General features: G+C 38.6%; 1 protein-coding gene across 1 annotated transcript in view; it reads left to right on the top strand.

Annotated features, from left to right (window-relative positions):
• Window positions 1-13,692, top strand: part of ryr2a (ryanodine receptor 2a (cardiac)) — a 250,065-nt gene that overhangs the window by 118,977 nt on the left and 117,396 nt on the right. The window contains exons 18-25 of the mRNA XM_032502936.1: window positions 2,999-3,240; window positions 4,221-4,413; window positions 5,767-5,971; window positions 6,382-6,486; window positions 9,507-9,610; window positions 12,013-12,096; window positions 12,340-12,499; window positions 13,467-13,614. Coding sequence (XP_032358827.1) covers window positions 2,999-3,240; window positions 4,221-4,413; window positions 5,767-5,971; window positions 6,382-6,486; window positions 9,507-9,610; window positions 12,013-12,096; window positions 12,340-12,499; window positions 13,467-13,614 — 1,241 coding nt within the window. The remainder of the gene's footprint in view (window positions 1-2,998; window positions 3,241-4,220; window positions 4,414-5,766; window positions 5,972-6,381; window positions 6,487-9,506; window positions 9,611-12,012; window positions 12,097-12,339; window positions 12,500-13,466; window positions 13,615-13,692) is intronic.

Genomic DNA, 13,692 nt, shown 5'->3' with positions numbered 1-13,692 from the left:
CCATTCACACACATTCATACACTGCGGCCGAGGCTGCCACCTGCTCATCAGATAAACACTCACACACATTCACACTCCGATGCGCAGCACCGGGGGCAACTCGGGTTTCAGTGTCTTGCCCAAGGACACTTCGACGTGCGACTGCAGGGCCAGGGATCGAACCACCAACCTTCAGATTGGCAGGCAACCACTGAGCCACAGCCGCCCCTAGTGTAGTGTAAAGCTTCAAAGTTTTTTTCTAAATTAACATTTGATCGACATGTAAAAAAAGAGATTTTTTTTTTTTTTTCCAATTGCTAACTAGCTGCCTAATATTTTAGTACTCTGCACATTTCTATTGCAATTTTGTGGGCATATTTTAGTTCAGCCAAGTGTAAATATATCTGCTGTTCCAATGATCCACTGACTTGTTTGATGGAAAATAAAAAAAATAACTGTTTCAACAGCGTGTGTGTACGTTCAAAAATATGTCTGTGCATGTTAATTAACAATCTGAAGAATTTTCTACAGTTTGAACTATTTTAGTATCAAAGCAAACTGAAGAGGAGAGTGCTTTGTGTGTAGTTGGTTAGACAAAAATCTGGTAACATGAATAAAGTGTGTGCCATTTGGTTTATTTTGATAATGCTATATGTATGTATTTTGCAGTTTGGGTGTGTGGTTTTGTGAATTGTTAAAACCAACCTAGTTTGCAAAATTGTGTTTATGCAATTGGAAAGAACTGTAACCCCGGTATATCTTCACATTTGAAGACAAAGACTTGCCTACTCTAATAATGTTAGTTATATACTATTTGTAGAACAAGATTCCAGTGGTTGCTGCGCAGGGTTGTGTTGGAATTTTTCACTTTACATTTCAAGTAACTCCAGAGTGTTGTAAAAATGCTGGGTTACTGTGCCCACTCTGCCCACTGCTCCTATGTATAGGATGGGTTAAATGCAAAAGGCACTTTTGTAATGTATGTAAAATAACAAATAAACAAATATATTGTTAGTGTTGAAGTTCAAAAGGCAAATGTATTGAACGGTTTTATGGTTTTTATCTAACTCAACCAAACTAACTAAATATTCTGCTTCAATTCATATTTTTTGGCTTTTTGCCGTTCCAAAAACAACATTCACTGCGGTCAAAAAACGGTCTGCTCTCCCGCCAGCCATCCACAAAAAGAGGCTAACCGGGGCTGTGTGGTTATCACCCACCCCGTTGCCATGTGTGAAAACATTGTTCAATATTGCATTGAAGATATGACTTAAGATAAATAAACAAATATTGAAGTGTGCATATACATGTCCAATGTCAGCATGATTTTTTTGCTAACTGGATTAGCGTTGAATATTTCAAATATAACACGGCTAAATGTTGTTTGTATAGCAGCTACAGTAATGTTTACAAAAGCAAAGTCACTATATATAACATTAATATCTCACTGGAAACAATCTACAATGTCAATAAACTAAATCATATTCATGACAAAAGATGTATTTGTCACAGACCTCAACAGATGTCAGTATCAGTCATTGAGCCTGTCCTCGCTCTGCTGAGGTCCGTTGATGTCACGTCATTGAAGTGCACATTAATTAGCTATGTGGAGGAACCACTGAAAGAGAGAGGAGGAGCTGGGCCGTCTCAGCCAGCAGATACATTTTTACACAAATTTGTCAAATATGTAGCAAGCAAAGAGGACAGTAAGACTGCATACATGCAGCTTTCATTTTAGCTTGTCACAACTCGCTAAGTATTGGCTTTTTACTCAGAAAGATTTTATTGCACTCAGTCATAGTAACAAGCGTAGTGTTCTTCTACTTGAGTTATCTCTCATCTGTCCGCTGACTTTTCTCAGCAGACACAGATTTGGGGAGAGGCTGCGGCCTACCAAAGTTTTAGCCCAGTGGCCATCTAAAAAGGACAGCAGACTTTTAGTTTGCTGTGTATAATTGACTCTTTTGGTTTTGTGTAGATCGATCCTGTGTACTGTAATACCTTATTTTATATTGTCTTATATTGAGAGCTTGTTAATGTTTTCATTCATCTGTTGGTTCAACGGTTTGTCTGTGAAGGACAGACACATCCTGAATAATATCCTTAAAGTCTGCTCCAAAATCATTGGAGCCCATCAGAGTGACCTTATCTCACTGGGCAAAATGTGTTCTCAAAAGGCAAAACCTATTATTAATCATGAACATATTTTGTCCAGCGAGTTTACACTAATGCCATCTGCTGCCTCCCAGAAAGACTAATTACTCCAAATCATTTATTCCCTCTGCAATTAAGCTGCTGAATGCGGGGTAGCTGTCTTGAATGACATGTGTTTTGCACATGTGCAATACGTTTGTCACTTCAATTTTTTTTCTCTTTATTGCACTTTATCATCTTTAATCAGTTTTTATTTAATTTTTTTTCTTGTTGTATATTTCTTTTGTTGTGCCACCTCTGTCGTTGATGACTGGCCGAATGAATGTGTATTTTTATTTTTATTTTCGGTTGACTGTAGAAACTGAATAATGAAGTTATCTGTATTTTTCTTATTTGTCGCGGTTTTAGCCAGTTTTGATGTGTTCATCACTGATGATAATATCTCATTGATGATAAAAAAAAAACATTTATTTTCAGCACTAAATTACAGTATGTCATTTCAAAGGGCTCCACAAAGAAAACAGGTTGGGAATTGTCCAAAATTAGCTGATAGATATCAGGATATAATGTATGATTGGTACTGGTAAATATTACTTTATGAAGCTGCTGAATGGATATGCTATGAAAATCTATTTCGGCTCTAACAATACTGTAGTAAACGAGTTAAGTTATTATACAATAATAAAGATAAAATTGATTTAATGAAACAATTATTTAAATTGAGTACTTTTTATTTTTAGGATGATGACTTCAAAGCTGCATTCAAAAACCAAACAAAAACAAAGTCTTTCAATGTTCGGGATGCACAGAAGCTATTTTCAGATAGATGACTGACAGTGTGTCCTCTGTTTCATCTTCCCGACAGTATGCGTCCCAACATCTTTCTGGGCGTCAGTGACGGCTCTGCTCAGTACAGGAAGTGGTACTACGAGATGATCGTGGATCAGGCGCTGCCGTTTGTCACAGCAGAGGCTTCTCACCTCAGGGTGGGCTGGGCCAACACCAATGGCTACGCACCCTACCCCAGCGGGGGCGAGGGGTGGGGGGGCAATGGGGTGGGTGATGACCTCTACTCCTATGGCTTTGATGGGCTCCATCTCTGGTCAGGTGAGGTGTGGGTTGTGTGTGTGTGTGTGTGTGTGTGTGTGTGTGTGTGTGTGTGTGTGTGTGTGTGTGTGTGTGTGTTGAGAGATGATAGTATTTTTCTCTAAATAGTATGTATACATCTTTCCGCATAGCAATAAGATAGGACAAGCTACTCTACATATTTTCAAATAATTAGACAACATATTAATAAAACCATTCACTGTAACGTAACTGTCCATGTTCAGACACCGTTTGCAGCTATTGGCCATATCCTGACTCATCTGGTGTGATGCGGTTTCCTTTTCTCAGTGCTTATTGCTGAACAATCGCTCCAAAGTACAAAAAGAATTTATTAACACACTTCTTAGAATCTATGTGTGAATATTTCTTTTTTACAAAGCAGTAACGCTTTGTCGACGGTATCACTTTAAATTGACAGTGGAAATGAAGGCGCTTTTACGGCATCATTTGGAGTTGTTGAAGCACTTCTGTTGTGAAGAATAAGGATAGACCGATTATTGGCTCTGGCAATGGTAATTAAATTAAAAAGTTAATTAAAAAGTGTTCTACTGTGGCTCTGTTACAGCGCCGTGTCTGTCCCTCTGCTTCAGTTTCTCTCACCACTGAGTCTGACTTAATGCCCCCCCCACACAACACCATCTGACTATCTCTTACTGTGTGTTATCTTGAAAATGTATCATATATTAAATAATTGCTCAAAGCATTTAAACAAAGTTTTGTTTTGGATTTTGTACCATTCCAAAATCTTAATTTTGGCTTAAAGATTTTCATTTTCACTGTATATTCTGAATATCGGTTATTGGTTTTAATACCTAATAATAATCGGCCTTGAAAAAACAGTATCGGTTGATACCTAGCGAAGAACAGAATTACGGTCCCGGATGTGTTGACAGCACCGATGTAGATTTGGGTGACTTGTAATTGCAGAGATATAAAAAGTTCTACTCAAACCAAACTGAAACTCTTTCTCCACTGTGCAGGCTGCATTGCACGGACCGTTAGCTCACCCAATCAGCATCTTCTGAGAGCGGAGGATGTGGTGAGCTGCTGCCTGGACCTCAGCGTGCCCAGTATCTCCTTCAGGATCAATGGCCAGCCGGTTCAAGGCATGTTTGAGAACTTCAACTCTGACGGCCTCTTCTTTCCTGTGGCCAGCTTCTCTGCAGGAGTCAAGTCAGTGCTTTACTGAAAACAGTTCACACCCTGTCCGCCCCCTTCCTGTCAGAGATTACATGAGTATATTTTGTCTCACCATCGAACATATAACCATGAAAGTTTATAAAAAGCAGAGCATAGAGTCACCTTTAAATGAGGCCAAAACATCCTTTCACTTCTCTCATATTTTGTAGTTCCAGTAACCCTACAGTATATAATAAAAATCAGCTGCGACCTCCTTAACTGACTGGCCAGATGTAAAAAGAAAAAGCTTATTTCTTGCTAAAATATACAGGATGCTATTTCCCTCAAACTACTTTAGAATAACACTTCATTGTATATTAATTTGAATATGCACTGTACAACTTTGTAGAACACTTTCAGAATGAAAATTCAGTGTTCCACAATTAGGTATAACATATTTTACAATACTTATTGAACATCTGGATTAGAGCCCGACTGATAGATCGGCGGGCCGATGCTGTCGGCCGATATTATTTAAAATAATAAAAAAAAGAATTCATTCATTCATAATGACGAATACATTTTTCTGATAAATTAATATTTAAAAAATAAAAACGGACTGTCAACCATGTTATGAGCGTTGACGTTTCATTGTCCACCAGAGGGCGCCCTACAACGTCCCTGTTGGCAACACAGATTATTTTCATTTCAAAGGACTTTAAGTTTCGTATCTTAAGTTTATATTTTTATACATTTGTTCCTCTGTTCTGTTGTGACAAGATTTAAAAAAAACATATATATATATATATATATATATATATATATATATATATATATATATATGTTTTTTTTTATATATATATATATATATATTATACATATATACATACACACAGTATATCGACTGATATATCATATAATTTTGGAATTTTTAAATAACCAAATATTTGTGTCGGTATCGGCCTTCAAAGTCCTTTATCGGTCGGGCTCTAATCTGGATACAAGTAAGCCAGCAAAATAACAAAAAGGCAGCAGTAATTATACAGTCAAATAAAGACTAGAATTAGTAAGAATAAAAGATATGGACTTTAAAGGACTTATTGAACTTCCAAACACCAAAATAAAATGCATTTGTTTGTAGTATTTGTGAATATTTAACTATACATATTTTACAAATATATATACATTTTACTCTTCTTGTCTGGTAATTTGTCCAGAATGCTGAAATATGATCAGCCATACTGACAATGTCTAATGCCATTTAATTAACAAGCTTGGTTTTGTGGTGGTACAGACTTGTTTCCTTTGATGTTCACATACATAAATATATTTTCCCTATTGAAATCATACCCCCTAAACCATAATGTCTTCTATTGATTCCTCCTCCTGTCACCCGTCACCCTGCAGGGTGCGTTTCCTCCTCGGGGGCCGTCATGGGGAGTTTAAGTTCCTCCCTCCTCCAGGTTACGCCCCTTGCTATGAGGCAGTGTTGCCCAGGGAAAAGCTGAAGCTGGAAGCCAGTCAGGACCAGACTGCAGCCAGAGACCTGCTGGGACCCACCATCACCTTGAGCCAGGCAGCATTCACCCCCACCCCTGTGGACACCAGCCAGGTACAGACCACTGCCAGTGTTATTACCTTCTTACAGGATTGTGCTATATTGTATAAATAGGACAATTTTAAATACATAATTCTATGAATAAATAAACAATATAGAATCTAATAATGAAATAGATTTAGAAATTTTAATTACTTTGTATATCATTGCTATGACATGTTATTTCATCCTGCTTCATGAGCTTATTTCGCTTTATTTATCATCAGTTTTATTTCTAAATCTCCTTTTCAAAAATCTGTATTGATGCCACTTTCCCAAGGACTGTTTTATTTCATACCCATCATGACAGTCTCTTTGTGTGTCTCAAAACAGACTGAAGCAGATACGCAATGTCCGAAATGATTGGTCATTGTTGGTTTTTCTGTGTGTGTGTGTGTGTGTGCGTGCGGGTGTTGTGTGTGTAGATTGTGCTGCCACCTCACTTGGAGAGGATCAGGGAGAAGCTTGCAGAAAACATCCATGAACTGTGGGTGATGAACAAGATAGAACTGGGCTGGACCTACGGTGCAGTGAGTATCAGACAAACAGCTCAATATTGCATTTGAAACATTGATTATAAGTCCCTTTCACACGTGTTCCTCTTTATATAATCTGATGACAATTTAGCATGTTTGTCTCATGCTTGAATAAGCGCCCAAGTGACTTTTATGTAAAAGTCATTGCAGGTCACTTTCAACTCTTGAATTGAATGCAGACCGATGACTGTAAAGGCTGCACAAAGTGAAACATTCAGAGAGATAAATGAATTGCAGATCTTGTCTCACGGATTAAGAACTATTAATTTCTCATGTAAGTATCATCAAAACAATAGCGTAAGTTAAACAAAATGTGCATGATCTCATTAGGGAGATTCTTCACATGTCAGATCAGTCTACATAAATCATTTTTCCTTTGTTCTGTGCTTTGCAATAGAGGTAACAAACGTGTATTGTACAATCACAGTAATAATCAGACCAGCTGTCTCCCTCCTTATATTATAGACTAATATGCCAGCTTTGTTGATGAATATAATAATGTCAACTTAAAGTCCTATCATTAAATGCTTGGTCACTGCTATACCACACAAAATTGAATGCATATTTTTAATATGATTAAAAATGATTAAAAAAAGAAAGAATAATGAACATGAAGGCATTACCAGCATTATGTTTAGACATCTGTCAACACAGCCTGCGAGAGAACAAAAGAAGTCTTCTTCTTTTGTATTGTTAAACTTTTCAACACATTTTTCTTTTCCAGCAACAGCATCGCACCAGCTGCCAAACGTGGCTCGTTACGTAAATGTGCTGTAATGTCTGAATAAAATGGCAGAACTGAGCAGCCTACTTAGCTACATATATTTAATGTGGCTTGGCAATTCAATTCAACTTTATTTATAGTGTCGAATCACAGCAGTAGTGGTCTCAGGACACTTTACAAATAGAGTAAGTCTGGACCACACTCCATAATTTACAAAGACCCAACAATTTCCCACAAGCAAGCAAGGGTGTCATGAAATCAAACAAAATTAAGTCACAATCTGGAAATCAACCTGTGAGATTTGTGGTAAAACCTGCAGCGAGGGCAAATACTCCTGCTGCAAGAATAAAAAAATGGAATCGTCAATTCTGCCACGCCCCCATGTCACGTCCGGTCAGCTTGACAAACTGTTTCCTGATTGATTTATGTGTATATACGGTGTAAGGGAAAGACGGGAGAAAGACTTTTTCCTTCCCTTTTGTAGAATTTATGCTTTTTACAATGATAGGTTACCTGAGTAAAACTAAAGCTAAATATTTCTTTTTGTTGAGACACTATGGACATGGCTGTTTTATTGTTATTTGTTTGTTTTGTTGTGAACTTGAATGTCATCTCTTATGAAGAAGACTGCAGTTACAAAAGAGAAACTAGATGGCAAGTTATTTTCCTCCAGTTGACTGAAGAAATATGTTACTGTTACATTATGTTGTTAATAAATGTTTTAAATTTGACAATGTAGTGTGGTACATTGCAAACAAAGGTCAGATATTATATTGCAGAAAAGTCTAGTCTAAAAATGGCATAGCAACCTGTGGTTTAATAAAAAATAAATGTAAAAATTGAGAATCGAAACCAACCGTGACCTTGGAATCAAAAATGTAATCAAATCGAGGATTTGGAGAATTGTAACACCCCTAGAAGCAAGCATTTGGTGTGACAGTGACTATGAAAAACTTATTTTTTACAAGCAGGAACCTTGGACTGACCCAGGCTCTAGCCGTCTTAGATGTGACTCGTACAGTCAGTGACAACAGAAATTCAACCTTCCCGTCCTGACGTGGGGCAAAAACACCTTTTAGAATCGCCACAGTTGCCTCTGTGAGATTTTTTTCATTTTCATTATCTACCACTACAGGTGGTAGATAATTACAACTACAGGTGGTAGTTAATGATAGAATCAAAAGAATCGAAAATTCCGCCCATCCCCCCTCCCCGATAGACGGAGGCTGAATGGTAGTTGGTAGAGCTTCAATCCAACCTAGTCTTTCTACTCAAGGTCATTACATCTTTCTATAAATAGAGTTTTACGTGCTCTGCAGTTATATCCAATTCCAGTCAGTCAGTCAGTCATATCCTCAACCTCATTCAGTGCATAGGCCTAGCAACCAGCAGGGTCCTCAATTGTTACTGAGCTGGGCCTGAGACTTTTTTTTTTTTTTTTTTTTTTTTTTTAGATTATCTTTTAGGCCTTTTAATGGACAGATGAAGACATGAAAGGGGAAAGACATGCCGCACAGGGCCGCAGGTCGGAGTCTAATCTCGCGGACGCTGCGTTGAGGTTTAAACCTCTATTTCTGTGCGCCTGCTCTACCAACTGAGCTAACCCAGCCACAGGGGCTTGGGACTTCTTGTAGTATATTCAAATATGGTCTCGCATTGTCAGACCCCTGTCCACAGCACTGCGGAGGAAGGTCTGGCTAGTCCACACAGCATTCTGGGATTGTAGAAAAGTGCTCTGGTTTTTTTGCATTTCTCTAAACCTATCAGAATTGTCATATGTGGGCGCTAAATGCCAGACGGAGCCACGGTGCCTCTGCAAAATAGTCACATGAAGAAACTTGTTTTGGTGGAACGTGTGTTTACATTGAAAAGTTGTTTTAGTCGTGCAACAGAAAACTCACATTGGACAGATAGTCTAGCTAGCTGTCTGGATTTATCCTGCAGAGATCTGAGGAACAGTTCACCATAATCCACCCAGGTTGACATCCGGCCAAAAATAGGCACATTCGGCAGAGCCTCCAGCAGCACCGCAAAAATCCATAAATGAAACATTGTCTCAATAGACTAATTCACATAATACCCATCACATCCCAAACAGCCAGTAATATCTGTTTAAGAGCAGAGCTCTAAAAAAATGGAAGTTACATGGATGTAACTCCAGTTCTATAACTTGATGCGTCCAGGTGTCCCAGGGTCCTCTGTTTGCTGACATCAAATGGTGCCAAGCAACAGACTCCTTTACTGTCCTAATCTTTTTTTTTTGTTTGTTATGTGTGGCTGTGTGTTTCAGGTGCGAGATGATAACAAGCGGCAACACCCCTGTCTGGTGGAGTTCTCCAAGCTTCCTGAACAAGAAAGAAGCTACAACTTACAGATGTCTCTGGAGACTCTCAAGTAATGCATCAGTGCAGTGAGCAACATAAGATATGACATTTAGATCCAAAATGTATCTGTGACACCATTAAGCCCTGATGACACGATCTGTTCATACTGTACATTAGTTAACTCTAAGATTCTTCTGTAGACATGGCAGTTAACCACTAAGTACGCTTCCATGCAGTATAGACTTCATCACAACGTTTGTTTACAAAACCTTCTGGGTAGAAAACTAAAATGTTTGATGCTTTCATACATTAGGTCAACACTTTCACTAACATTTGCGTGGAGAGCTAATTTTCAGCGTGAATTTTGGAGCGTGTGCCTGTTCCAAACAGGCCCATTGCTTTGTTCTTAGTATTTACCCCCCCCCCCCCCCCCACACACACACACTAAGCGTGGTTCCCCTTTTCTTTATGATTGTATTTGCAAGAAGGATGAGGCTCAATATAAAACCAGATGCGTTTAACAGAGTTGCATTCAACAAAAGTCATTCAGTGTATTTTGTCAGGTAATTATGACATTTAAACAATATTTGAGATGTGTGAAACACTATTTGACTGAAACGGTTATCATAAATAATTTATTTTAAAAAAGACTCAAATTCTTTGACTAAAACTTGACCAAGACACTTGAGTTCTCTTTTGACTAAAACTATACTAAAATAACAACTTTTAGTCGACTAAAACTTGACTAACAAAAAAGTGAATGACAGAATATGACTAAACTAACAAGGACATATGACACAAGACTAAGAGTAAATTAAAAATAAGTGACAAAATTAACACTAGGCCACAGACAAAAGAAAATGACTCCAACCGGCAATGAGATGTTGCTGTTTGTAACACTAGATTTAGTTTATTTAAGATACTAGGAAAGCAACACCGTACAGAGAAGAAGCACAGCAGAAACATGACCTCTGTGGAGCTTAAAAGTTTAGGCACCCCAGGTAAAAATTTATAATAATGTGTTAAAGAAGCCAAGAAAAGATGGAAAAATCTCCAAAAGGTATCAAATGACAGATTAGACATTCGTATAATATGTCACAAAAGTTAGATTTTATATCCTTCAGTTTACGCCTCTTGATGTAATCCTCCGTGGATTTTGAGGTGTGTTTAGGATAATTATCCATATGTAGAAGCCATCCTGTCTTTAACTTCAGCTTTTTCACAGATGGCATCAAGTTAGCGTCCAAAATTTGCTGAAATTTTATTGAATCCATTTTTCCTTCTACTCATGAAATGTTCCCTGTGCCACTGGCTGCAATACAACCCCAAAGCATGATTGATCCACCCCCACGCTTAACAGTTGCAGGTTCTTTTCATTAAATTCTGTTCCCTTTCTTCCTCTAGCGTACCTTTTCTCATTCCGGCCAAAAAGTTCTGTTTTAACCTCATCGGTCCACAGAACTTGTTCCCACAATGCATCATGCTTTTCTATATGTTCATTTGCAAACTTCAAACGCTGATTTTTGTGGTGAGGACGTAGAAAAGGTTTTCTTCTGATGACTCTTCCATGAAGACCACATTTGTACAAGTATCTCTTTATAGTGGAATGGTGTAGCACAACTCCAGTGACTGCCAGGTCTTTCTGGATGGAGCGTGCAGTTAAACGTGGGTTTGGACTTGCTTTTCTCACAATCCTGTGAGATGTTCTGTCTGATATTTTTCTTGGTCTTCCAGATCTTGCTTTAACTTCCACTGTTCCTGATGACTGCCATTTCTTAATTACATTCCGAACAGAGGATATTGACATTCAAAAACCCTTTGCTATCTTCTCATAGCCTTCTCCTGCTTTGTGAGCGTCAACTATTTTCAGTTTCAGTTTTCTAGACAAAGCTTAGAAGAAGCCTTGGTGCTGATTGTTGAGGTGAGGTCAGATGAGTCTGGGCATTTAAAACCTTAAGATTGACATCACCTGGTCTTTCCAGACGATGATTGAGAACAACCCATGACGCTGTCAGGTCTCAGCTTTCCAAAGGGGGCGGTGCATGCTTCAACTCTGCAGGGTGCCCAAACTTTTGCAGATGCAATTTTTTTGTTTTCTGTTATTTTGGAAGTGTAAATGATGGAAATAAAATCTAACTTTTTGTGACATAATATACAAATGTCTAATCTGTCATTTGATGCCTTTTGGAGATTTTTCCATCTTTTCTTGGCTTCTTTATGCACAATTATACATTTCTTTTGCCCAAACCTTCGAACCCCACTGTACAGTATACAGTGTATTCAAATGTTACAGTTATGGCTGAAAATTACAACACAAATAAACAAGTTTGAGAATATCACATATCTCCGCAATTCAAATCAACGTTCATGATGCTATTTTTGTGTTAGTGCGACATCACGGTGATTTGGTCCATAAAGGAGTATGGTTAATGGTAACATGTTTGATCATGTGTGTGTTTGTGTGTGTTGCAGAACTCTCCTGGCCTTGGGTTGCCATGTTGGCCTAGCAGATGAACACGCTGTAGAGAAAGTCAAGAGCCTGAAACTATCACCAACGTAAGTCACTTCGACCAAAAAAAGTAATGCCACAACTCAACAGGGTCATGATGCAGAATTATACTTACATGATGTAATGATCCAAGGATGGGGACAATGTGATGTTTAATGAAATGATTAATAGGGTGGAACTAAAAGGATATTTGGATGATGAGATTACCAGAAGTTTTTAGACATCAGTCAATAAAGGTTGTCGAGCAGCTGGCTAGCTAAAGATTCCCTGATTCAACTCTATCTGTGCAGCTATGAGTTGTCCGGTGGTTATAAACCTGCTCCTCTGGACCTGAGTCACATCAAACTGACCTCCACCCAGGAAGCCATGGTGGACAAACTGGCTGAGAACGCGCACAATGTCTGGGCAAGGGATCGCATCCGCCAGGGCTGGACCTATGGCATCCAACAGGTAGGAGAGACTGTTGGGAAATACTGGGCACTGTGTGTGGGTTTGTTTATGTGTTGAGACAGAGAGTGATGACTTTGTGTTTCCTGTATCAGGGGCTGGGTACAGAATTCCATACTTATCGAAAAATGGCCACTACAATACCTAAACAGTAAATTTCCTCAGTCAGCGGGCCAAGATCTAATAATGCTGTTGATTGGCTGTCTTAACGTTACACGTCATATAGGCAGGCAGGGGAAACTACTTGACGCACAGTAGTAGAAGCTGAAAAATAAATTAGTGCCGTAGGCTACTGTTGTAATTTCTCTTTGTTGGTAAAAAAAAAAAGTGATTTTTTTTTTATTTATTTATTTATTTATTTTTTTCTCTCTCCAAAAACCTGTGTCAAAGTCACGGTATTGGTATCAAACATTTTTTACTGATACCCAGCCCTATTTGTATTTCTGCATGACAGTTTTTTAGGGGCAGTTCAACAGTTGGATGACTGGTCTGCTCCTCAGATGTAGTGAAGTGTACACATCAGGATGGCAGCTGTGGAACGATTAGTTAGTCATTCAACCTCTATCTGTCCTGTGTATGTTTGTGTTGTTGGTGCCCAATTCACACCTACAGCTACTGTGTGCCAATCACATCCATGCCATCTTGGTGGGGAGGAATCCTGAGTCTAAATAGTCAAACTAACTGTAGGTTCCCTGGTTTTTTCTTCAGCGGTAAATCTGAATGGCTCGTGGATAATGCTGAAGATACAACGCATTCCCCAACTCAACCAGATTCCTGACCAATGCACAAAGAAAACTAATGTTTTTTTTTTGTATATAATGTATGTATATAAAGGGGTCGAACATGTCTTGCTCGGTGATTGTAATGAGGAATGGGCAAGCACTACCATTTCACTTTCCCCACCCAGCACTGCATTCATAAAGTAATTGGTTATTTAGTTTATATTCTTCTGGCCTCTTTTTCTTCTGAGGATGTGAAGAGTCGTAGAAACCCTCGTCTGGTCCCCTACATTCTGCTCGATGAGAGAACCAAGAAGTCCAACAAAGACAGTCTGAGAGAGGCCGTGAGGACTCTGCTGGGATATGGATACAACCTGGAAGCTCCTGACCAGGACCATGGTAAAATGCATACCCTTCATTGTATAATTTCTTCATTCAAATACTTGTCTTTTATTAAGAATATTTGTACATTTTATA

The sequence above is a fragment of the Etheostoma spectabile genome, chromosome 21 (assembly GCF_008692095.1).
Source record: "Etheostoma spectabile isolate EspeVRDwgs_2016 chromosome 21, UIUC_Espe_1.0, whole genome shotgun sequence".
Classification (NCBI taxonomy): domain Eukaryota; kingdom Metazoa; phylum Chordata; class Actinopteri; order Perciformes; family Percidae; genus Etheostoma; species Etheostoma spectabile.
The sequence above is the reverse complement of the archived record's forward strand: the minus strand, read 5'-3'. Positions and strand labels throughout refer to the sequence as shown.